The sequence below is a fragment of the Elgaria multicarinata genome, chromosome 4 (genome assembly GCF_023053635.1).
Source record: "Elgaria multicarinata webbii isolate HBS135686 ecotype San Diego chromosome 4, rElgMul1.1.pri, whole genome shotgun sequence".
NCBI classification, from domain to species: Eukaryota; Metazoa; Chordata; class Lepidosauria; order Squamata; family Anguidae; genus Elgaria; species Elgaria multicarinata.
In genome coordinates, this window is record NC_086174.1 from 50410877 (window position 1) to 50435702 (window position 24826).

The 24826-nt window shown below is 40.3% G+C and overlaps 1 protein-coding gene across 4 annotated transcripts in view; it reads right to left on the bottom strand.

Annotated features, from left to right (window-relative positions):
* Positions 1-24826, bottom strand: part of BIRC6 (baculoviral IAP repeat containing 6) — a 169003-nt gene that overhangs the window by 134722 nt on the left and 9455 nt on the right. For all 4 annotated transcript variants that reach the window (XM_063124258.1, XM_063124259.1, XM_063124260.1 and 1 more), the window contains exons 3-14: positions 21158-21295; positions 19228-19421; positions 18136-18247; positions 15944-16026; positions 14762-14984; positions 14503-14663; positions 12547-12605; positions 9577-10971; positions 6358-6507; positions 5637-5862; positions 5039-5199; positions 163-294 (exon numbers count right to left, since the gene is read on the bottom strand). In XM_063124258.1, coding sequence (XP_062980328.1) covers positions 163-294; positions 5039-5199; positions 5637-5862; positions 6358-6507; positions 9577-10971; positions 12547-12605; positions 14503-14663; positions 14762-14984; positions 15944-16026; positions 18136-18247; positions 19228-19421; positions 21158-21295 — 3034 coding nt within the window. The remainder of the gene's footprint in view (positions 1-162; positions 295-5038; positions 5200-5636; positions 5863-6357; positions 6508-9576; positions 10972-12546; positions 12606-14502; positions 14664-14761; positions 14985-15943; positions 16027-18135; positions 18248-19227; positions 19422-21157; positions 21296-24826) is intronic.

Genomic DNA, 24826 nt, shown 5'->3' on the forward strand with positions numbered 1-24826 from the left:
GCTCCCACTTTTCAACTATCCAAACATTCAAACCCATGGAATTATAATTTGTTCTGCCCATAGTCAGTTAAACAAATGAAGTTTATACTTACAGATATCAATCACCAAAACTATATGTAGCAAATACATTTTAAATGTGCATGGTACTTCAAAATAACTCACATTGTGACTCCTCTACATCCATGTTTTGCATTTCTTCATTCAAATCATCCAGTCCTGGTTTTCCATTCCTTTCCATTTCAACATTATGAGCTGGTGACAGAGGAAAAGTTATCTGTCTATCTACAGCTGCTTCTAGGAAATCAAACACATTGGGGGAGGGGGAAATAAGATAACTATAATTTCTCTTCAAAACTCTTCCATTTGTCTTTCTTGAGTCTCCTTTGAATGTATTTTGGAACACAATTTTTATTCCATAACATGTTTAGATGTGCTATAAAAATTCAAAAGGTGTATTTTTGAAACCTGTCACTTATCTTTTAACACATTACACCTACTGATAACTATATTTTGAAAGGTATTCAGAGTTAGAGAATAATTTGAATTCCTGGGCACTAGAATCAAATGTTTAGGAACCAACATGGCACCTTTACTTGCGTTGTTGGTGCATGAGAAAGAAAAAAGTCAAATCCCTTCTGTGTCGACATCGTATTTTACAGTAGTAGTAGTAGTAATTCAATTTATATCCCACCTATATACAAAATAACCTAGGCAGCATACAAAATTAAAAACAATGTAAACATGATTTAAAAAATCAACAAAACAATATCCTAAGCAGCAGGAAAACGTTAAAAACAATTTTAAAAAGATAAAACAGTTGATAAACACCACAGCATATATAATGGTCAGCAATAATATTCTAAAAAGGGAAGGACTGACAGAATAAAGAGACTTTAATGCTTTAATACATGCCAATGAATACTCAGGAGTTGATGCCCGCTACTGCTGCACCACCACCCCTCTTTCATACACACCCAACCCACACCAGGTCAGACCGTATTAAAACAATCAGTGTATGTTTCCCCTTAGATCTCTTTAAAGGTTAAAAAGGAGACACATTCCTATCCAAGCAGCTTCCAATGCTAGGGAGGTTGCACACACAGATAAGACCATTTGATCACTTAACAAAAAAGGGATTTCTTTGTGCATGTAAAACAGTGTATATCAGGTGGGTCTTAGGCACCACCTAGTGTTTGAGGCAAAATCGCTGTTCCAATTAAAGCTTTTAACTGTCCTTCCAGTCTTTGAACCTCAGTTTCTGATGACAAGCTCAGGAAGTACTAGGATCGGTGAAAACAGCAAAAATACAAACAAGAAAAACAGGGCACCTCACACTCTCTGCAGACAAGTCTCGGAAAGAAACAAAGTGTAGTAAAAATAATAATAAAAAATGGAAAACTAAGTCCTACCATCAATGGAACCAATTGCTTAGGGAGATAGTGGGCTCTCCCACACTAGAGGCATTCAAGATGCAGCTGGACAGCTATCTGACAGGGATGCTTTAAGGGGGATTCCTGCATTAAGCAAGGGGTTGGACTCGATGGCCTTAGAGGCCCCTTCCAACTCTACTATTCTGTGATTCTATGAAAGCAGCTTTAAAGGAATTTAAGACTAGGCTGTGGCCCTGATGTACTGTTTTACATGCACAAAGAAATCCCTTTTTGAGTAAGTGACCAAAGGTCTTTTCTCTTGTGCATGTTAACAGTTCATCAGGTGGGACATACCAAAGCTTGACCCATGTAGGGCGTGATCCAAAAGAGTAGAAGATGCTTAATGACTGGGAAGAACGTGTTGCAAGACTTGCCATCTGAAGGCCACCTCAGCAGAGGCATAGAAGCTGAGCTTATAACGTTTAACAAAGGTGCTAGGATTTGCCCAGGTAGCTGCCCTACAAATCTCATGCAGTGGAGCATTGAGGGAAAAAGCTGCTGAGGTCATGACTGCTCTTGTAGAATGGGCAAATCCACGCCTTTAGCCATCTACTCAGAGTGGCATTAGAATCCTTCCGCCTCAAAGAGGCAGTATGGAATGACACAAACAGGGAATTTGACTGACAAAGAGATTTGGTTCTGCCTAGATAAACCTTCAGGACTCTCCTAACATCAAGGGAATGCCATGCCATTTCTGAGGGGTGCACAGGGGAAGGACAAAAAGTGGGAATTAGCTCTTGTTGAAATTAAAAGGGAGTCAGGACTTTAGGACAGAAAAGGGGGTTAGTAAGGAGTACCATTCTATCTTTATGGAAGATACATAGGTGTCTAGCTACAGAGAGGGCATTAAATTCGGAGAGACTTCTGACTGACGTTATGGCCACCAAGAATAAAACCTTGAAAGAGAGCAGTCAGAGAGATACTGATTTCAGGGGCTCAAAGGGTGGCTTCTGAAGTGCTGAAAGTTCTTTATGGAGAACTCAGGAAGAGAAATAGTGTTGGACTGGAGGTGACTTTAAAAAAATGTTTGAGAAAAAGATGCGAGCCCCTGGACTTATCTGAGTTATTGTTTGTTTTTGTTATTTTTTTGTTTTTACAGAAGAGTAGATAGCATAGAAGCCTGACGCCTAAGCATATTAGGCTTGAGTCCCATAGCCAAACTGTCTTGCAGAAATGCTAAAAGATCAGAAATGCTGGCTTTCTGACCCAAAACTCTTTTCTTAGTACACCAACTGGAGGAAATCTTCCATGTACTCTGGTGCAATCTGCGGGTAGACAGTGTCCTAGAGGCCAACATAGTCTTGATTACTGTGGGGGAGAGGCCTGCTTTGGTGAAATATTTCCATTCCATTTCCAGATAGAAATTGGCTGCAATAGATTAACATAACAGGTGAAGATAATGGGATTGTCCTGAAAGAGGTGGTAGGAATCAGGTTCCTCAAGGTCAGACTCACCACTCCACTCCACTCCACTCCTCTACATCTAGGACAATTAAGTCCACATCATACTCCTCTGGGTTATGAGAGTCCAGATCTGGGTTAGATTAACGTTTTCTAGGCAGATCATGAGGATCTGGAGAGGGATGAAACCTGTCCTGAGCTGGAGCTGAAGGAATCTGCACAGGCTGCTATTTTGTGGAGTGACAGCCAGAGGGCTGCATAGATGGAGTAGGTATAGAAAGGGTTTAGAATGAACCGAGGCATTCTTAGCAAGGTCAATTAATAAAGCCTTCTTCAAGGGCTGGAGCAGAAAAGGTGGAATTTCCAGAGAAGCTGAACCCTGCAGGTGGCTGCATAGTTGTTAGGGATTGACAGGGTTTTGGCGGGGAAAAGCAGTGGAGCTGGAGGATGATGCCCCAATTTCCACTGGGCAGCCTGTGGACCCCTGGAACTCCTCAGGGGAAGACTGCGCTGGAAACAGACTCCTCGAATTCCCAGCCATGTCTGCTCTTTCCTCACCGGAAAGTTCTTCATTTGCCCTAAGGTTCCAGCTGCCTGGGAGAAGACAAAGCAAAAGCTGTGCTCCTGTCTAAAGCCAGACTCGCCCTCCTTCTCATCATCTTCTTCCTCCACAGACTTTTCTTTTGCTTTCCCCATAGCAAGCAGCAGAGCCAAAGGCACAAGGGGAAAAAACCTGGCCAAAAAGGGAAGGAGTGACACAAAAACCAAGGCAGATATTTTTCTGGCCTAAAACCAGCGAACTGGGATTTGAACCCAGGTCTTCCCGCTCAAAGTTCAATGCTCTAACCACTACACCGCACTGATTGCCAATGAGGACAGAGAAGCTGCACTAACACCAGGGTGGGAGCTGAGGAGGCAAGAGACTTTTTTCCCCTTTCCCCCACCTTGAAAAAGGAATTGGGAAGGGGGAGAGGAGAACAGATGATAATACACAAATGGACATAAGTTAGGAAGAAAATAGAAAAAACAAGCCTGAGTCAGAAGAATGCAGAGAGGCAGATACACGACCACTTCAGTGAGGCAAAATTGCAAAATTAAGGTACAAAGGCGAGAAGGACAGTTAAAACTCTAACTGGAGCAAGCAATTTTGCCTTGACCACTAAGTGATGCCTAAGACCCACTTGATGTACTGTTTACATGCACAAGAGAAATATTCCTGCTCCCCATGGTCATTACGTTGACAGACAAGGTGTCTGGACTCTGGCAGCAATTATTTGCGACAGGTTAAACCTGGCAAGTGCTAACTGCTATGCCACTGGAGACATGATAGCACTCTTCAAATACTTAAAAGGTTGTCACACAGAGGAGGGCCAGGATCTCTTCTCGATCCTCCCAGAGTGCAGGACACGGAATAACGGGCTCAAGTTAAAGGAAGCCAGATTCCAGCTGGACATCAGGAAAAACTTCCTGACTGTTAGAGCAGTACGACAATGGAATCAGTTGCCTGGTGAGGTTGTGGGCTCTCCCACACTAGAGGCATTCAAGAGGCAGCTGGACAACCATCTGTCAGGGATGCTTTAGGGTGGATTCCTGCATTGAGCAGGGGGTTGGACTCGATGGCCTTGTAGGCCCCTTCCAACTCTGCTATTCTATGATTCTATGATTTGCATTGACTCCTAAATTCAACTGAAGTCTTTTTAGTTTTACAATAAGGAAAAAATAAGGTACAGGCTGTGAAGATCTAATTTAAAGGGTTTTTTTTAAAAAAAGTGTGCATGGAACTGGATTGGATAACAGAATACAAACTAATATTCCAAGCAACAAACATTATAACTACACCTTCCCCACTCTCAAGACAAGGCAAAATAATGATTTCATACAATTGGAAATATTATACCCTCTTGCCACTGTGGTGCCAACAGGTGCTCGATGATTTTTTCAAAAAGAATATCAACTGAATCAAGTCAACATTTCTTTCACTGCATGCCCAGCAGCAAAATTCTTTCATGATAGACAACCTAACCTAATTTGAAATTCAATGACTGATTTTTTCAACAGAAAAATAAAAAAATCAGTTTAAGCTGTTGCTTTGACAGTTTCAATCCATTCAATTTATTCACCTCATATTTACATTTTAGCAGTCTTATTTTTAAATATGTAAACATTAGGAATTTAAGTTATTAAGATATTCAACCACTCTCAGCTTACCATTGACTTTTCCTAAGCCTGGAGCCTTATTTTTCAATAAAGTCAGTTGAATCTGTGGAATGTTTGTGATGTTTGAATTCAAAACAAATTTGAAGTCTACATGTCCAACCATACAGGCTTTTGGTAAAACCAGTTCAAAGACATGTTCATCCCAGCTGTTGCTACAAAGAAAGAAGGGGGAAACAATCAGTAATTAAATGTGCACTCTTAAGAAATAAGAAGCTGCATTCTCTTTTGTACCTATCTCTGCCCTACAATGGCAAGAAAAGGGTTGGTTCTACACTTGTAACATATGATTTCTGCTTACAAATACTAAAATAAGCTCCACTTTAAAGAGATTAACTAAACCTTTCCTTTTCCTTAATCTTGTGAGGGAACTCAGTATTTTAGCTTTACAATCAAGTGTGTGAAACAGCTTGACCACGTCACTCAGTTTGTTCACTCTATACATGTAGTGGTGACTGGAATCCCGTCTCACCATTAAGAGCATTTCCTTACTGAATACCACCTTTGAATCACAATATAAGGTAGATTAAATCTTCAAATAAATGAGGGAATCTTTTGATGCAGATATGAAGTTCTATCATCAATTATTCACCTATCTGTTTGCAATTTCCAAGTCCGAGTATGCTGAGCTGCATCCCCATGATGCTGCTGGTGCAAGTGTTGTGGGTGCCGCCTTTGCTGCTGTTCTTGTTGTACCTCAACCCAGCATGGAGGAACCGTGGCAGAAAATCGTGGTGTCAAAGTTTCAAAGCGAGTAAGCTCCACTAATGATGTCAAAGTTTCAAGGGAAAATGGCTGGTCCACTAAAAGATCAACTCCTGTTTTTTAATTGGAAAAGAAAGGGAGACTCAACAGATAAACTACAAAGATCTGTGACATGTTCAGCATTTTAACACATAGTATAGCTATGTCGAAGGACCAACTAATACATAAAGATACTGATATCATCCAATTACAGCTTGTTATGCATTTTACATTACAGAAAGTAATCTAAAATTTATTTGGAAATAAAACGTAATAGCAATCTGCATCTGGAAAGAAACCATCTTATTAAAATATCACTAATTTTAGAACAACAGTTCTAAAAAAATCCCTTTTGAAAGCACCATTCTACAAAAGAAAATACACAAATGTAGCTTTAGTGCTATTTGTAATAGAAAGGCAGCATATAAATAAAGTGAAATTTAAAAAAGTTTAAACATTTGTGTGCATGAAACAACGGGGGTTTATTTAGTTTAATGGTATATCATCTGAAAAATATACTATGAAGGCATCTTCAAAATACAAACATTTGCCCATTATTAGACAGTTACCTGTAATGCCTGGACTGGAAGGGTTAGATAAAGGCTTTGTGCCTTCTGCTAACTGCTCTGCGACTTTTGAAAGAGATGCATCTACAAGTATATCAGCTTCATCAACATCATCACAAGCCCCTCCAATCTGGAGAAAGTGAAGTTCTCCACCTAAAAATGGTTGGGGATTCAAGTTCAGAACATTCCAAGTTAAACATAAATATCTTAACCTCAAAACCTTGGGTAAGCTGCTCAAGGTGGTTACTTCAATGAAACTGATTTTCTAGATCTATTTCAAATCTGATGTCAGGACTACTTTTGGAACAGAAACTGCCTAATGATCCTGTGGGATGACCTTTGCCAAGAGACAGGGGAGTGTGATCCTGTTGATTCTCATGGACCACACAGTAATCTGAATAGGTTGTCTGGGCTGAGGGTTGAAGGTACTGCAGCAGTTCTACACCTATTTGGATGAACAATTCCAGAAGGTAGTGCAGGCAGGGTACAGTTCGACTCCTTGGTGGTCACATTTTAGGATTCTATTCTTTCTCCCATGCTGTTTAAGATCTAGACAAAACTGCTGGGAAATGTTATCCATAAACTGTTGGAAAATGTTATCAAAAAGTATGTACTACTGCTTTTAAGACTCAGCTCAAAACTTTTCTTTTCCCTATAGCCTTCAAATATTGAGTTTGTTCTGACTTTACACTGTTGGTTTTGCCCTACCCTGTGCCTGTTTACACTTCCCTGTGCCTGTTTGCATTCTCCTTCCCTCTTTATTGTTTACTACAACTTATTAGATTGTAAGCCTATGCGGCAGGGTCTTGCTATTTACTGTGTTATCTGTACAGCACCATGTACATTGATGGTGCTATATAAATAAATAATAATAATAATAATAATATGCCAGTGACACCGAGCTAGTATTTATCTTTTAACACTCTAAATGGCTTGGGGTCAGGTTACCTAAGGGATCACCTCCTTCAGCTTGGCTGTAAAATACTGGCCATTATTCCAAAGTAAGTCTAATTGACATGAATTAAAAATTGCACAGGAGTAGTGCTTGGGAACTACCTTGTTTACTGGTTTTATGTAAGCCAGAGAGGAGCCTTTTTGGCTGAATAGTGGGACAAAAAATGCTTAAAATAAATAAAAACTAATAACTTTTTTTTTATCATTGCACTTGAATTCTTGATTCACTATAGTGCTATATTAAATATCTAGATGGATTATGCTATGGACATTTCAAAGGTTTCCATCTCTCAGATATATAAGCAGACACACAACAGCGTTACAATCTCTATACACATTCAATATATTATTGCAGCATCAATAATAAAGCAATTAAGAACAGACTGAGCAAAAGTTTAAGAACTTTCCAGGGGGCAGGGGAATTATGGAGGCGTTAATTTAAAATGTTTGCTTACTTTTCAACTGGACTGATTTTTGTGGTATGCCACAGGACTGACTTAAGGGAAGCAGAAGATACATTTGGTAAATCTCACTAATCTACTCTATTATGGGTCAGAAATTCAGTCAAAATGGGGAACAAATCAACAGGCATCATCTGCATCCCAGTCAGCTCTGTAGCTTACCAAAAAAACCTGGACACTTGGCAAGTATAGAGAATGTATAGCGAACCAGGAAAACACTACAAAACTAGCAAGGGCTTCTTAACTCTAGCCATCGACCTTTCCGAGATACAAAGAAAACGGACATGAAAGGCCATATTGGTATAGTTCACCAGGATGGTTTCTACTGCCCTAGTAAACACTAACTCTTCTCTCATAGAAAAATGTATTAAGTCTACAATCCTATGCACATTTAACTGGGAGTAAGAACTTACTGCTTAGTGAACATGCACAGGATTGCACTGAGCAATTACCTATTTTAATACAGTTCTATCAATGCATACCACATTTTCATAGATTGCTCTGTTGGGTTTTAGTAACATATTCAAATTGTGAATGCATATAACAGCAGATTCAAAGATTAAACTCAGGGTTGTCCACAGAAAAATATATGTGGATTGATTTAATATTCTTGTTTATATACATTTCTTATTTTGAAAATATATTAGAAAATCAGATTAAATTCAAAGAACTAGACAACGTAGCTTTATCTCTGATATTTCCTTCAAAATCCTATTTGCAAACCTAGCAGAAATCATTTCTGGTCTCTGTTCTTCCCAGTTCATTTTGCAAAATCTTTCCTCATATTTTCCCTCCCACTCACATTTCTTCTGCTCTGTCTGTATCTAAAGGTTGACAAGTAGGGAGAACACCACTTTCCTTTTTAAAATATTATGCAAGGTAAGTACACACACATATGAGCTACATGCATATTTTGATTTGGGTATAAGCAACCAAATACAAAATATTGTCTAAGAACAGTTCTTTTCCTTAATATATTAATATTATGTTTAGTCACTCCTAGCGAATACCAGGAATAACCTGTTTTTAAAAATCCTAGTAATTACCAACGCCCTATCCAATTTTTGCTGATAGATCGCTATACATTATACCTATTTAGAAAGCAAGACATTTCATTCCGAATGACCTTATTAGGAACTCTTAATTACTCATCTAAGTAATAACTAATCCCATCCTTTCTAAAGAGAGAACCCCCAAACATGAAAATGAGCAGCGTAACAAAAGAGAGATACGGACAGGTAGCTTTATCTGTCCCTTCCCCTCTATCCTGAGAAGATGCACAACATTGGGCACCAAAACTCACTTTTAAATTTAGAGAGGCTTCAGAAGCATTGTGCAATGCAGGAGTATCAAAACCTTAGTAAATAACCTAATGAGGCACTTTTAATTAGGACTGGGCATTGCGTCACAGCTAACTAATGTGTGGCATGATGTCTGAATGGACAAACCATAGTTGTAGCACTTGCTCCACTTTTGGGCTCCAGACTATCTGCTGGAAAATGAAAGCAGGCAAACAGCTGTAAACCATGGTTTGCCAGTACATTTGAAAATTCAAAGTATAGTTTATACCCCACTTTGGTTAGTGGAAACCAGTTTGTTGTAAACCGCCCAGAGAGCTTCGGCTGTGGGGCGGTATATAAATGTAATTAAATAAATAAATAAATAAATGTCAGAACTGAGCCACAGTCTTTTAAAAACACGATTAATAGATGTATTTTAGATTAGGAATAAGGAATATATTACAAGAACAGTATGCGCTGCATTTTGGGTTTTCAAATTTGATTGCAGAATGGAATAAAGCTCTTACCTTTGGTGCATGCACAGAGTCTATCTGTGCCAGAGCAGTATATTACAGAGACAAATTTATCTGGTTCCTCAGTTCCCTCCTTTTTAGGTGGCTCCACTTTGGCCAGAATTTCAAAGTTTGAAAGGTCTAGTATTTTTACATATCCTCCCTGAGTGGTTATTACCAGATGCCCAAGAGTAGAGATTTCTGATCGTTTCTCTCTATCGCCGCCATTCTTAGAAGTTATTTGTATTTCCTCTGTAGGCTCCTCACAGTCATCTTCTCGATTATCCAATATGTCCGGTGGGAGCAAAATCAATGAGGTAATGGTATCCTGGGGGTCTTTGATATGCTGGATTTTTATGGGTTCCTCTTCTAGAGTCACAATTCTAGTGGCATAGTTCATTTTGTAAAGTACTAGGTAGCCGCCACTAGCACTCCGCTGCTCTGGTTGAATTATTAAAGGCGTCTGCACGTCTGCTGGTGACTCGTGCTGGATCATACTGATATTTGCACCATTCACTACAGTAAGGTTGGATTCTATTTCCCCCTTCCTTCTGTTACATAGTGCCGAGTTTAATTTATTTAAATTATTCAAGGCCTCTACTTGATTTATTGCACTCAGGGATTCAACAGGGCATGCCCGCAGTCCTATTAATAAATGAACTCCATCTGCACAAGGAGTGATTGAATCTACACAGAAGTTCTCCTCCTCTGCAAACTTTGGCAGCCGTAGGCACTGAACCAAAGTCCCAGGCTTGGGAACCATAGAGTTCCACTTGTCAGAGTCAGGAGACGTTAGGCTCGCGGTTGCATCTGCAAACTGCTGAATGTAGGTCACAGGAGGATCCTGCAACAGCAGTTGCTCCTGACTATCTAGCTCCATCTCTATGATCTGTGGAACTGTAAAACCATCATCATGTAAACTTTTACTCATGATATTGTTCATTTGTGAAAAGATTTTTCCTGCTTTTTCATCAGATTCCTTAATGCTGTAAAGCAGCAATATAGGTGAAGTTCTCCTTACCAGAGGAGAATTTAGTTCTGAATTAGTACAGGATTCATTGTCAGTTGATCCCTGGTCTGATACACTGCCACCTTGAGTCCTGCTTAAATCATCCAGTGACCTCTGAGAATTACTACTAACAGGAGAGGTAGCAGGCGATTTGTGTGTTAATAAACCTCCAGCTAATAAACAAGGAAAGGGAATGTTGTGGTGTTCCAGATGCTTTTCCTTCATCTTTTCACTCTTACAGTTAGTTAGGCAAGGATTTGCCCCAAGTTCTTCTAAATCTTTCACTGTATCTTCAAGTACATTTGCAACTATTTCCCACTGAAGTTTCTCCGGCTGCTGAAGAATGCTGAGGGCTGTTATATCAAGGCTCACTTCCATGGTTTCCTTTTGTGATGTATGTCCTTTAGGATAAAGCAAATTGTATTAGAAAAACAAATCTCACCAAGGTTTGAAAGACTGAGAATCCTATAATAAAGGCTAATGTAGCATCGTAATGAATTAAGACCAAATATTGTAACTGTTTCACACATTACATAACAGAAAATGCAGGTTTGCTATGAAGTGTACACTCAACAAGGAGTCACAGCCAATCCTACCTGCCTGACAAGCATGTGTTGGTCACATTTATATATCTTTTATGTCTATGCTTAATACATCTTGGAATATGCCTTAAAATGTATTGAGTGAGGAAACTGATAGATATACAGCACAATATGAATTAAAATATGAAAAATAGGTTTCTTTCTATTAGGTACATATACTTCTCATCCCCTCCCCAAATCCTGTGCAGAGCATAGGTTCAAACAGACCATCTGCAACACTAGTGCAAGGATATACTTGACTCAGTTGCTTTAGGGCTGTGAATTCCCAAGCAGCAACATCTATTAGTGCTGTTGCTTCAGGCAAGGGCAACGTACAAAGATCTCTGGGCAGGGGGTGCGGAGAGGAGATAATGAAAGGGAAGCTATCTACTGGCCCTCAGAACCCCATCTAAGACGTACAGAGGTAGGCAACAAAAGTAGCCGCTTTGGGCACAATCCCATGCACAGAATCATAGACTAGTAGAGTTGGAAGGGACCTATAAGGCCATCGAGTCCAACCCCCTGCTCAATGCAGGAATCCACCCTAAAGCCTACCTGACAGATGGTTGTTTAGCTAGAATAAAAAGTCCTACAACTCCCAGTATCTCCTGTCCTGCCATGATGGCCACTCTTACAGAAAAACATCAGGGATCAGAATGACCCCATCTCCTAACCCCAAAATTAGGCCTGAGGGTTACAAATTTACATTGTCCTCAGAGAACACCATATAACCACCTCAACCAGAGAACAATGAGAGAAGTATCTTTAAGGCAACTTTGGGGATCGCCATTTCTCTGCTGAAAGGATTGTGGTGGGACAGGGATAAATTGGTATCAAGACACATTTCAGGCTAGTTCACAAGGCACAACAGCTCACATGGGTTAATTTACTCGCAGCAACTGTTGTGTCATACCAGGTGCCCGCAGCCACCATTTTTGCATGGCTTGCTGTAGGTTGTCATTTCGTGTGAACACAGGCAGCAGGAGCTGTTTGAAGGTTAAACAACTCTCAAATAAGCTGAAAACAAGCCATGGGTTATTTGAGGGTTGTCCAACACTTAAACAATCCCTGTCACCTGGGTTCACACAACACAAGAACTTACAAACTGGGTACTCACAAGCACCAGGCACAATGTGATATCCCCGGTGAATAAATTAACCCATGGTGGGCCATCATGTTGTGCAAACCTGGTCATTATCTGAGCCCCCAATTCCCCTCTCATCCTTTTTTCCCCAGCAATTTTTTCATAGAACAGAACTTGTTATATGTACTCAAAACATTTTAAGACTAAAAGCAGCACATGTAATTCCAGGTATTCATTGCCTTACATATCTTTCAATCATTGTCAGGGATCTTATATCCTACATTATACACTAAAAAATACTATGTGCCTACCCGTCACTGATTCTGATCTGGAATGCTCTTCACTGTCTGAATCCTCCAGTAAATCATCACTAGAGGCAAGACAAATATTACAGAGATGATGAAGCCAAGGGAGCAATATAATATAAATCAATAACGCACTTAGCACTAAACTTTTTAAACGTTTGAGATCTTAAGATAGGTTGTCAGCAAGCAAACCACAAAAAGTTGAAGTGTTTAGCAAGCCACTGATGAGCCAGTGCAGTCCAGTAGTTAGATATACTTAGATCTGGGATTCCCTCATATTTTGAATCCATTTCCTGGCTCAATTCAGATAACCCTCTATGCCAGGAGAAGGCAGCCCATTCTCCTGTAGAGGGCCACATTCTCTCAGAGGGAATTTGCCAAGGCACACATCCTGGTGGTGTGCAGGGCCAGAGCCACCCTACACTTAACTCTCACACTCTCTAGATCACTACCCTACATTGTTGAAAGAGAAAGTGCAGGGTGATGATCTTAAGAGAAAAACAACAAGGGTTGTAATGTTCCTAAAATCATCCCCAACGTGCGCACACACACAGGCAAGGTTTGGGCAGAGCCTGCCTGAGGTTCTGCAGGCCGCATGTGAACCATAGGTTGCTAACTTCTGGTCTAAACAATAGTTTGGAGGATCAGAAATACCCACAGGGTACACATCCATCATTAAATATCTATTTTAATGTGTTTGTATTCTGTTTTTATCCATTTTTATCTTGTATACCGCTCCGAAATTTTGAATGGGGAGCAGTATCTAAATACTATAAATATTTTTTAAAAAAGTAGTTGGGAGGATTCTCTCAATTGAGCCACACGGGCCACATTTAGCCAAGGCTTTATAATCCACACATTATAAAGGTATGAATGAGCGCCATGGATGCTCACTTTTCTCCTGACCCTCTTTCTGTCACACACTGGCTTAGGACTTAATGTAAATTCATAAAGAACTTAAAAAAAAAAGAACTAAACAATCTCTAAACATCTAAAGCTAATATCCTCAAACTTTATAACAAGAACTTGCTCGACAATTACCTTTTACAAGCTTCCAAGAAATAGACCTCATATTTATTCTTCGCATATAAAGAAGTAAAATGTGTACTATCTATCCTCTTTTTAAATCATTTTACTGACATTCATGAGCTACACTTGCATGAACAGTTTGTAGTTTAACAGCTGATATCTCTAAAAATGGATGGCAAAATTTGCATTTTTGTTTGTTTCTTTTAAAGAAAATTCACATTAACCTGCAACAAACCTCTACAAAGCAAAACTTTCTAGTGATGGGAAAAATATTTTCAACATTTGAACAAGATGCTATTTTTTTCCCATTGAAAATAATGAGACAGTTTGAGAAGTAGTATGATTTGAGAGTTAGTATGTCACTGATTTTGGAAATGGAGAAAGAGGCTGAGACAAGACAATCTTCAAGGAAGGATTTAGCTATAGAGGGAGTACAGGGCTCTTTGGGAGATCCAAAGAACATGTTGAAATTGAGCAGGTGGGGTTGGGGAGATGAAGGATAAACAATTATGGGAAAGGTAATGAAACCTGAACACAATATGGCGAGTGAAAAAACAGAGAAATGCCGTAAGACACATCAGGGGTGGGGGTGGAGAAAAGAATGTAGCGTGCTTCTTTCTCTCTTTTTAGAGATGTTCCCCAACTATATAGGGGCTAATGCATATGGGATCAAACATGGATCACTATAGAAACCTCTTTCTCTCTTTCTGCACTGCACCTTTTTTTTGTCCTTCACAAAATTACACTCCAGTTAAAAACAAAAGCTCCCCCATGCCTAGAAAGGACTCAAAATCATATTCGTAGCTAACATCTCACTATTCTACAACCAATGGTCACCCTCAACCAAATAAGTATAGCAATATTAAAAAAAATATGTATCACTAAGCATTTCCTTTCTGCATACCCAGTGCTGAGAATACTTTATTAGCATACCTGTCTCCTTCTAATTTTGGTATATCTGAACAGCTAGACGAATCTTCTATCCATGCTATTGTTGGCCTCCTTGAGTCAACCCCTGAGCTCTGGTCACCAGACAATACAAGCTGCTGTACAATTACTGGATCATAAGCATTGATCTCAAACTTTAAGTGCACCTAAACAAATTTACAAAAAAGAAGAAGGGAAAAAAAGAATTTAGACAGAAACCCACATTTATTAAAATTAGCACTGCAATGCTTAATGGACAAAATACCTTCATAAGTTTTGAAACATCCCATATACAGATCTTTCCTCGTTTTGTTGCAGCAGCTAAAAAGTGAGGGCAGCTTCCAGACCCAAAGCAGACTATTCTGTCTGTGCCATCTGTACATGGAAACTGTGCTGGACTTGTTGCCAGAGTGACCGAGAGGGGCACATTCTGTGTGTGTTCGCCTTTCACAAATGGGCAGTTTGGGGAATGTCGTTCATGTTCAGACCTTAACAGATTAGAAAGATAAGTGTTAAAATGCAACAGCGTTGGTTCCTCTCATTAGCTATTTATTGCAGACAAGCTAGGGTGCTTGGCTCATTAGCATATACAACAAAAACGTATTGCCCCTCAAATGTTTTTAAAAAATAAAGGGCTGGATCCAGAGTTCGCCTGAATGAGCTCCACTTACAGACAATCCTGCCAGAGGAAGTGCATGGGGTGGGTGGGTAATTTTTGCCTATTCCTCTTTCTACCCAGATCCCCTGTAACTCCCAAAAGTATGTTCTGGAGCGCTGGGGGACACGTAGTGCACTGCAGGAGGTGGCACAGAGGATTGCAGGAGGAATCAGTGAAAATCACCTCCTGTTTCCTCCCTCCAGCAGGAGCCTCTGCTAGATAACAGATTCTGGATCTTCCTGGATCCAACCCAAAAAATGGAATCAGTGTCTGAAGAATATTTTTTTAAAAAAATTATAACTTGCACTACAGGAATTACTAAAGAATGAATGTTTTTGAAAAATGACTTTTTCATTTGAATAACGCGTGCATGCGTATATAATTTTAGGCATCAGAATTCACTTAAGAAATATTAACATTTAAATTATTTAACTCAGGTTTAAAATTGTTTATTAGAAAACAAAACACACTCATTTTCCGATTTTCATTGATGAATGGATAGCAGCAGTCTAATCCTATCAACACACTATTGCCTGAAGCTAGAAACATCTCCAGGATGTCTAGAAGTGGCCTTATTGGGTCCACCTTTTGATAGACAGATATTAGCTTTAGATTAGTAGGAAATTTTTGAGCTTTTTTTCTGCTTCAAGTATTGTTACCTGCCTTAAAACCACGACAGTGTGTCCTAAAGTTCTTAATTAGAATTATACGTAGATCAAACATAGCTTCTTATCTAAAACATTGTATTTAGAACTGAAAGTAATATAGGTAAGTCTCAAATATTCTCACCAAGGTTCATCTGTTGGCTCCCAGCACACCAAACACACGCTACACGTAAAACACATGGCTCTGTCATCTCCTGATGAGGCAGGCTGAGCATGGGAGGGAGAAAAAGAAGGGGGGGAACTAAGTTGTAAGATCCTGTCAACATTTGTAACTAGTTACTTGGGCAGTTTAGTACAGTAAGGCTGCAGTCTTGTATACCTGAGGTAGGGAACCTGCAGCCCTCAGCCTAATTTCATGTGGGGTGGGGGAAAGAGACATGGAATGGGATGGCATACACACACACACACACACACACACACAGAGGGCTTTGCTAGACCTGCCGGGATAAGCCTGCAGGGAGGCGGGGGCGGCAGCGCGCTGATGTTAGCGTGTGCCGCCCGGGCTTCCAGACGCAGGACGCGCAGGGACGTCGGATCCCTGCAGCATCCGCCATTTTTTTTAAAGTTTAAAGGGGCCACGTGCGGCCCGAAGACTGCGGAGAAGGTAAGGTTTTTTTTTTAGTTAACCCCCCCCATCCGCTCCTGTGTCGTCTCCCCTTCTCCCTGCGTGTGTGTGTGTCTGTCCTGTGTCGTCTCCCCTTCTCCCTGCGTGTGTGTGTGTCTGTCCTGTGTCGTCTCCCCTTCTCCCTGCGTGTGTGTGTGTCTGTCCTGTGTCGTCTCCCCTTCTCCCTGCGTGTGTGTGTGTCTGTCCTGTGTCGTCTCCCCTTCTCCCTGCGTGTGTGTGTGTCTGTCCTGTGTCGTCTCCCCTTCTCCCTGCGTGTGTGTGTGTCTGTCCTGTGTCGTCTCCCCTTCTCCCTGCGTGTGTGTGTGTCTGTCCTGTGTCGTCTCCCCTTCTCCCTGCGTGTGTGTGTGTCTGTCCTGTGTCGTCTCCCCTTCTCCCTGTGTGTGTGTGTGTCTGTCCTGTGTCGTCTCCCCTTCTCCCTGTGTGTGTGTGTGTCTGTCCTGTGTCGTCTCCCCTTCTCCCTGCGTGTGTGTGTGTCTGGCCTGTGTCGTCTCCCCTTCTCCCTGCGTGTGTGTGTGTCTGTCCTGTGTCGTCTCCCCTTCTCCCTGCGTGTGTGTGTGTCTGTCCTGTGTCGTTTCCCCTTCTCCCTGCGTGTGTGTGTGTCTGGCCTGTGGCGTCTCCCCTTCTCCCTGCGTGTGTGTGTGTGTCTGTCCTGTGTCGTCTCCCTTTCTCCCTGCGTGTGTGTGTGTCTGTCCTGTGTCGTCTCCCCTTCTCCCTGCGTGTGTGTGTGTCTGTCCTGTGTCGTCTCCCTTTCTCCCTGCGTGTGTGTGTGTCTGTCCTGTGTCGTCTCCCCTTCTCCCTACCGGGATCTCCCCCGGCCGACAGGCACAGCGCTCAGTAGCGCTTTTTGCGGCTACTCGCGAGTAAGCGAATAGCCGCAAAAAGCCACGGAAGTAGCTAGACGTTCCCCAGCCCCCGCCTCAGGCCGGGGCTGGGGAAAAGGCGTGCCATAAGCGACTTCGCTTATGGCGCATTAGAAGAGGCTTCAGTGTGGCCTGGAGCCGGATTCCCCTGTGCGTCATGTGGAAGCACAGCAGGAAAAACGGCTCTCAAGGCGTGCTAAGGCCTCGTCTAGGAACGCCCAGAGAGAGCGCTATGCAGTGCTGAAAACTGGACTTACTGTCTAGTGCTGAAGAAAACTGGACTTCCTTCCAAAACTACATGTATGATTGTTCTGTAACACACTGACCGGGATTCAAAGAATGGGCAAACTTGCCCTATGTGATCAAGGACGCAGCATGACAAACCACTTTTTTTTGGAAATAAAAGATCAAAAGCAGTTTTACATGTGGGTCTGCTGCTTAAAGAGAACAAAACTAAACAAAAATGCCTCTTATAGACCTAAATCTATAAGGGTCTTATTTCACATGCTTATCTGTACACCACCCTGAGATCCTAATGATAGAGGGCAGGATACAAATGTTTTAAATAAATAAATAAATAAATAAATAAATGAGCCCGGTTTCCAACTCAGAGGGCCTGAGCATGCTCAGCATCTAGGCAACACACAAATGTTTGCATCCCTATAAACTATGGCAGGTAAGACAGAATCACATTTTTATGGAGAGGCTCAAGAAAAAGTCAGAAAATTGTTTATTTTCCACAAACACCATTTTCGAACAGTCCACATCAAGAATGTGTTAACATAAATATATTGCTAAGAATCACTTTATAAAAGATAATGATAATTTTACCTGATGGTAGAACCCAGCTTGAGCCATGGGATCTGGCTGTGCCCACCTATAACCTACATGAGGCCATGAGGTGAATGTTTCCCTTCTGTTAGCCTCACTATACATTAAAGACCTTCAAAGAAGAGAAAGGAATGTGCAACTTTAGAAGAATTCAGAGGCTCCCTAATTTTTTGCAAATGTGCATTTGCCCTCCCACACAAGAAATACAATCATCCTTAATATGCACCTTGCTCACACAGCCAGAACTTACTTACATGATCAACTACATTCCTAGTTCCTGATCTGTTGAGCTTCCTACTATTTACATATGTAACACAGTCACAAAACATACAACTTCTTCACACAAATGCCTGTCTCAAAGAGGTCTCTCTCAAAATGGCTATTATCCCTGGTTTGTCACATATCAGTTTGATGTGAAGACTAGAAACTATCTTGCAAAGAACAATTCAAGTTGAAAAAACCACACCTGACAGCCTTTCAGGAGCACAAGGAAAATCCCTATAGCAATCTGTATGTTGCATCTTCAAAGACCTCAGCTCAGCAGCACTCTGACTAATTTTTCCACCAGTAATTCCATAAAACAAGTCTGCACAACTTGTGACCTACCATGCCAAATGCAGTTCACTAATCATGTATGACAGTCCCATGAAGGGGTGAGGATGTCAATAAATCTGTTCTCTCCGCTTGGAACTGCAAACACAGTGGAACTGTCCGTCATCTGGCAGACAATAAATGACTGATTTCTGTATTTGGATTAGTAGGTTACAAATTTTGTAAGACTGCCATAAAGGGTCTGACCCCATTTATAAACATCTGTACGGTAACTTTACTTTTCTGAAAATTGTCCTATCACCAACCAATCCATTCCTTCCCTTGAAGAATTAGGCATCCCCCCACGCCCAAGTCTTCCTAGAGAAGTTAAGGCTATAAATGGCACTGATATAGTCAATCCTTCGCACCAGTAACCTTACACTATTTCTTCAGTTCAGACTCATTCTAAATGTTGTTCATATTAGGAATGTCTAAAAAACACATGTACAAATGAAAGTTTGCAAAATAACATTTTTAAAGGTTAATTATCTTTTTCCATACCTATCCACTGATCGGCCAGGCCCCACACCAAGTTCCGGCCGCGCACTGGGCAAGAGGTAAGATAATCTATCCATTACAGATGAAGCTACAGGTAAGGCAGCAATATTTTGATTTATCTTCTTGAGTTCATTTACAATGGCACTGGCGACAGACTTCAATACATGATGAGGGAGATGGAAAGTAACTGTTGCCCACTATGAAGGGAAAAAATCACGTAATATTAAAAATAAAAAGTACTAGTAATACACAAGAATCCATCCTCAAGCACAAAAAGAATGCATCACTTAGGTCATAGACACAATATCAAGATAAAAGGGTTACAAAATACCAGCTGTTTTTAAAGCAGTTTATCTATGCTATTCTATTATATCTTTTAGCAAAAACTTGACACATTTTCATTCTTATATAGCATGTGTGCAGGACATTTTGTTCTTTTAAGCATTAATTATGCCATATTGTACAAATGCATCAGTTGTATATGAGAATCCTAAAAACTTGCCAGTAGAGAATACCTAACAGCAACAATTCCACTATTATTAGGAGGAGGGAACCATCACAGACAGTGTCTAATCAGTTCCCTGGAAGCTTTAGACACCATGGGACAAACCAGGAACTAGATTAAATTACAAGTTAAAGTTGACATGGATCCTACTTTTAATTATGTTGGGAGTGAGAGTATCCTTGATTTCCTGAATCTCACCTCCCCATACATGCCATTCTGGAAGATTCCCCAACTTTCAAGAGCAGCTTTTTAGCAGGTGCAAAGGTCTGTGGCAGTAAGGGAGGCATGAAATCCCTGTTGCATAAGTAGAACTCTGCTTGTAGTTTTCTCAATTCAAGCCACTGCCTTTCTTTAGGGCTATACTCTCTTGCTCTGGAATCTGGCAAAACTCAAAGAACAGGACAGGAACTGGGCAAATTTCACTCACTAACCTAATAGTGTGTGGTGACCCTTGAAAGAAGTTGCTCCCCAAAAACAGAGGAAGCACACACCAAGATAGAAGACAGCAGTTGCCCAGTTGTTTGTGTTTATTCAGCAGCCATCAAGTATAGGCCTTTTACACCTTGCTGTTAAAGGCTATTTTTGTTTTGCATTTCAAGAATGCAAAACCAGTAGCTTCAAGGAAAACTCTTGCTACAGAATAGAGAAAACTTGACTTTATGCTTTGTCAGAAAGTAAGAATCCCAATCCTGTGGGGGATAGCCAGCTTCCCCTTCAGACCTTCACTCAATATGCAGTAGTTGGAGGCCAGAGCCAGGCAGGCAGGCAGGCTGCGGGGCCAGTGGCATAGCCAAATCACACGGGAGCCCCTCCACGCTAATGTTCATTAATTTCCCCAAACACATCAATATTCAGCACATTGTCCATTCCTAACATCTATAGAAGTTGGACAAATTCTCAATGGAACCAAATGAGTTCAGATTTTAATGAATCCAAATAGCAGATTCGGCTTTTCTCCTGCCGGACAGATTCCATAGACATAGGGACTGGGTTGTGTGTTTTTTAACCTTCAGGGAGTTTGAGCAAATTTTATTAGAGAAAAATATCCAAAAACAAGAAACTGGACAAAAATGCACATTCCCCCAAAGGCTAAAGTGAGAAAATATGCATTGGGGGGGGGGTTGTACATTTTGGGGGAAATTGTGCATTTGTAAAAATTCACAATTGTGCAAACTTGGAAACTAAAAGAAAATCCAATTCTGTTGATGGGCGGACTGAGGAATGAAAGGCGCCTGACAATTCTGTCTGGGAATGGATTTTATCCAATCTGTACACCCCTAGTTATATCCCTAAGTCATTCAATTTCAAAATCTGAATTGTAGATTCATTGTAGTTGCCAACAAAAACCCGTAAAACACTTCTGATATAGAACAGAAATAACCAAGAAACTATTCTCCTAGCATAAAAAGATCTGAGGCGATTTTTTACCTTCGCAACTTTGTGGTTTGCTGCTGTTTCATGTGAGGTATTTTTTAAGCCATCTTTCAGTTGTGCGAGGAACAAATCATATCCCTCTGTGCTTGACACATCCACCTTCTCTATGCAAGCAGATAACAGTTGTTGAGCCTAAAATGTGTAAAATAAGTTAGAGCATCAGTTGTAGTTCAGTACTATTCATTTATTTTATTTCCTACATTTCTAGCAACAAGCACTCAAGTCTTACAGATCAACAAATTAAAACAATACATTCATTTTTTCCTATTTGCTATTTTTTAAAAAAATATAAGGACTCCGCAGAGCTTTATGGAACTTGGTTCTAGGAATAAATCCAATGTAGGAAAGATGAAGTGACATTCCATACCCTACAAATAATATATCAAAATAGCTCTGAGGCACAAGCCACTTAGAGTGTTATCCATCAAAATAGTCTGATGGTATCCACTGGAAGAATTATTGGTATAATCTGATCATATATGGCTTTTCTCCCTGGCTTGCTGAATAGCTAAAATCTGTTCAATAAGGAGTTGTTTGCTGCTAATAACCAACTGTATATCTGCCAATGGCAAAACACTGAAGGTCATTACGGCATGATAATCTAGCCACATAATTAAAAGATAGATCATCCAAAAGGAAGTCTACCAGCAGCGTAAGCATGAACAATTTCTAACTACCAGTAAACTGCCAGTGACCTGAAATCCCAAAGGTAGAATTAGCCCTCCAGTTATTCATCAGCAACTTCCAATCAGGAAGGAAATTCAGCTAGAGACACAAAGGGCACCCTCCAGAGGAGAAAACAATTTACCAGCACTTTCAAAGGCTTACCTGGCCTTTGATATCAGCAATAATTATTCACTTGCAGAGGAAGAATATTGGTTACTAAATAGCAACTATAGTGTGTGTGTGGGGGAACATGCTGCTGGCCCCCCACTTATGGAAAACTCCCCAAAGAGGTTCACCCCATGCCTATAATGCTATCTTTTTGGTGCCAGGCAAAGACCTTTCTTTTCTCGCAAGCATTTTAGAGACTTAGATGTACATTTTTATAGTTGTTTTATCAATTCCTGTGCTATTTATTTTCGCATTATATTGTATCTTATTCTTTTAAAAATGTATATTGTATTTTTTATTTTTAACAGTTCTATGGCATTTTAGCTTTTTAACTGCCTGCAATCCTCTATTGGTTATTGTATGGATTAAAAATCTAATAAAATACATAAATAAAAATATCAGGCACCGTTTAATTACTTGGAAAAAACGAGGGAAAGAGGAAAAGCTTGGCATTTTTATTTATCTGAATTTGTAGCTAAGTCCATGCCAAATGCTTTGATGGAATTAATCAGTTAAAAGTAGCTTAAAATATTAAAACATAGGAAGCTGCCTTAAACTAATGGTCTCATATCAAGCTCAGCATTTTACTCTAACTGGCAGCAACTCTCCTGGGTTTCAGATATGAGCATTTCCCAGCTCTAGCTGTAAATACCAGGGACTAAACCGTCTACATGCAATGCATGCATGATTGAGCTACAACCTTTCACCCTGCCAAGCTTAATCTTAACCACCAAAAGCCCCACTCATTTTTTTAAAAAAAGTTGTTCTGCATGTTGCTTGGGATATGGTGAAAGTTCAGGGCTCTTTCAGGTCTAAAACGACCCGAATTGGGCCTATTCTAATCTTACATAGGGTTGGACTGAAATAGGAGGATATTCCAGCTATTTTCTAAGATAGCGGAGAAATTCTCAGAATAGGCTTATCAAAATTCCCTCACAGCTCCCATAGGCTTACCTCCCCGCTCCCAAAATTTTATATTCCAAGTGGAAGGGAATGTTAGCTGCCAGGTGATCAGACCTATAAGGGAGCTTTAATGAGTTTGTACAAACATTTATGATCACCAAAAGAAGGAAGATGAAAGTCAGGGTTTACTTCTGACACCCTACCCCAAATTCAGGCTAAACTTTCAATGGTTCAAAAGTTCAGCCAAGTCAAAACTATTTACTCCCCTATTACTTGCTAGGCTCAAGACACATTATTTTGTAGTAACGAAGTGTCATACATATAAACGTGCCTTTCAAAAAGCAATGACACAGATGCAAAGAGACTTTTGGGTGCCTTCTCCCAAACTATAAACACCCTACTTCTGAAAGCCTGCCCTATGTAGAACTAGACAAAGTCTTAAATTAAAAGAAAATATTTTAATTTAGGCTGGCTTTTTGTGCCTAGTGAGAGGCACAAGAATATTTTGATTCTGTACTGAAATGACAGTGCAGGAGAAAAAGAAATCCGGGACTCTCACAACAAAGACTTGCAGGCCGTCAGTCCTACTGTTATCTGAGATTGTCTCTGTCATCTTTCTCCCAACAATTTATCCATAACTTTCAGCAGCTGCTTGGGGACACATTAAGATTGCAACCAGTTTGGTGGCCATGGAGACTTTGGGAATAGCTTCCATGATTGGAAAGGTATGGGGAACAGCAGTGTTTGGGATTTTTGATGCTTTAGAAAATTTATCTGGGGGAGGGGAAGCACCCCAAGAGCAAGGTTTGTGGATAAGAAACAATTAAGATAGATAGCCACACGAAGGGATAATACAGTGTGACAATGTTTTGTAAGCTTGTACAACAGGCAATACACAATCTTAACACCTGCAGCAGGAGAGTAAACCTAAATTATTATTAAATAACTAGAATCAAGCCTATGATAACTTGGTTATCAAGTTTGTGTAAACCTATGCTTTTAAAGTGCAGTCAGAAGTATGGTGACCTATTTCTGTTAATTCTTACATAGCTCCCCACTACTATGCATCACAGTGCAAGTTATTTGTTGCACATCAAGAGTCTGAAAACCAAGAACCAAGAACCAATTCATGTGTAACTTACAAAATTGTTCCCTATTTGCCATGTTGAAGCAATCCTTGCTGAGTTCAAGCAAAGTAGGCAAATACTTATTTACACACATATTCGCCTTACCCGAAGCACACTCAAAAAAAGATTAACATGATTTTAACGAAGTCTAGGAATAGCTAGTAATGGTTAATTAAAGAACTTTCCAAAGAGCAAACTAATTAATGGAATATAAGCCGCCTTTGGGTTTGGTTCCCCCTCCCCACTTGGTCTGACATCTGGTTGATTTTAGAACAAGGATTAAAAAGGTGGATAAAAATGGATTTTTTATTATTTAAAAAAAAAAGCATTTTTATTTAAACATAAATAATATGTCCCTGAAACAGGTAGCACCCAGAGTTTAATTACTGGAATGCAGTAATCAGGTAGGTAAATATGGGAGCAGACATTCCCACAGATATTCCACATGTAAGCCATAAGGCTTTAAAAAGAAAGAACTAGGATCTTGAAATCAGCCTGGAAACAAACTCGTAACCATTGGAATATTTGTGTTATACTTTCCTGGAAGCTAACCAGCATCACTGCCATATCCTGGACCATCTGAAGTTTCAAAACTGCTTCATGCACAGCCCCATGTATAATGCATTATAGTAATACAGTAGAGAAGTTTCCAGGGCATGAACAGGATAAGGAGTAACTACAGTATCTTCCCTGTAGGAGCAGTAGCAATGCTACAATTAATTCTAAAACACTTGCTTGTAGTACTGTTCTATTACAGATGTTCGTTACATGTTACTCATTAGGTAAACGTTCAAGAACA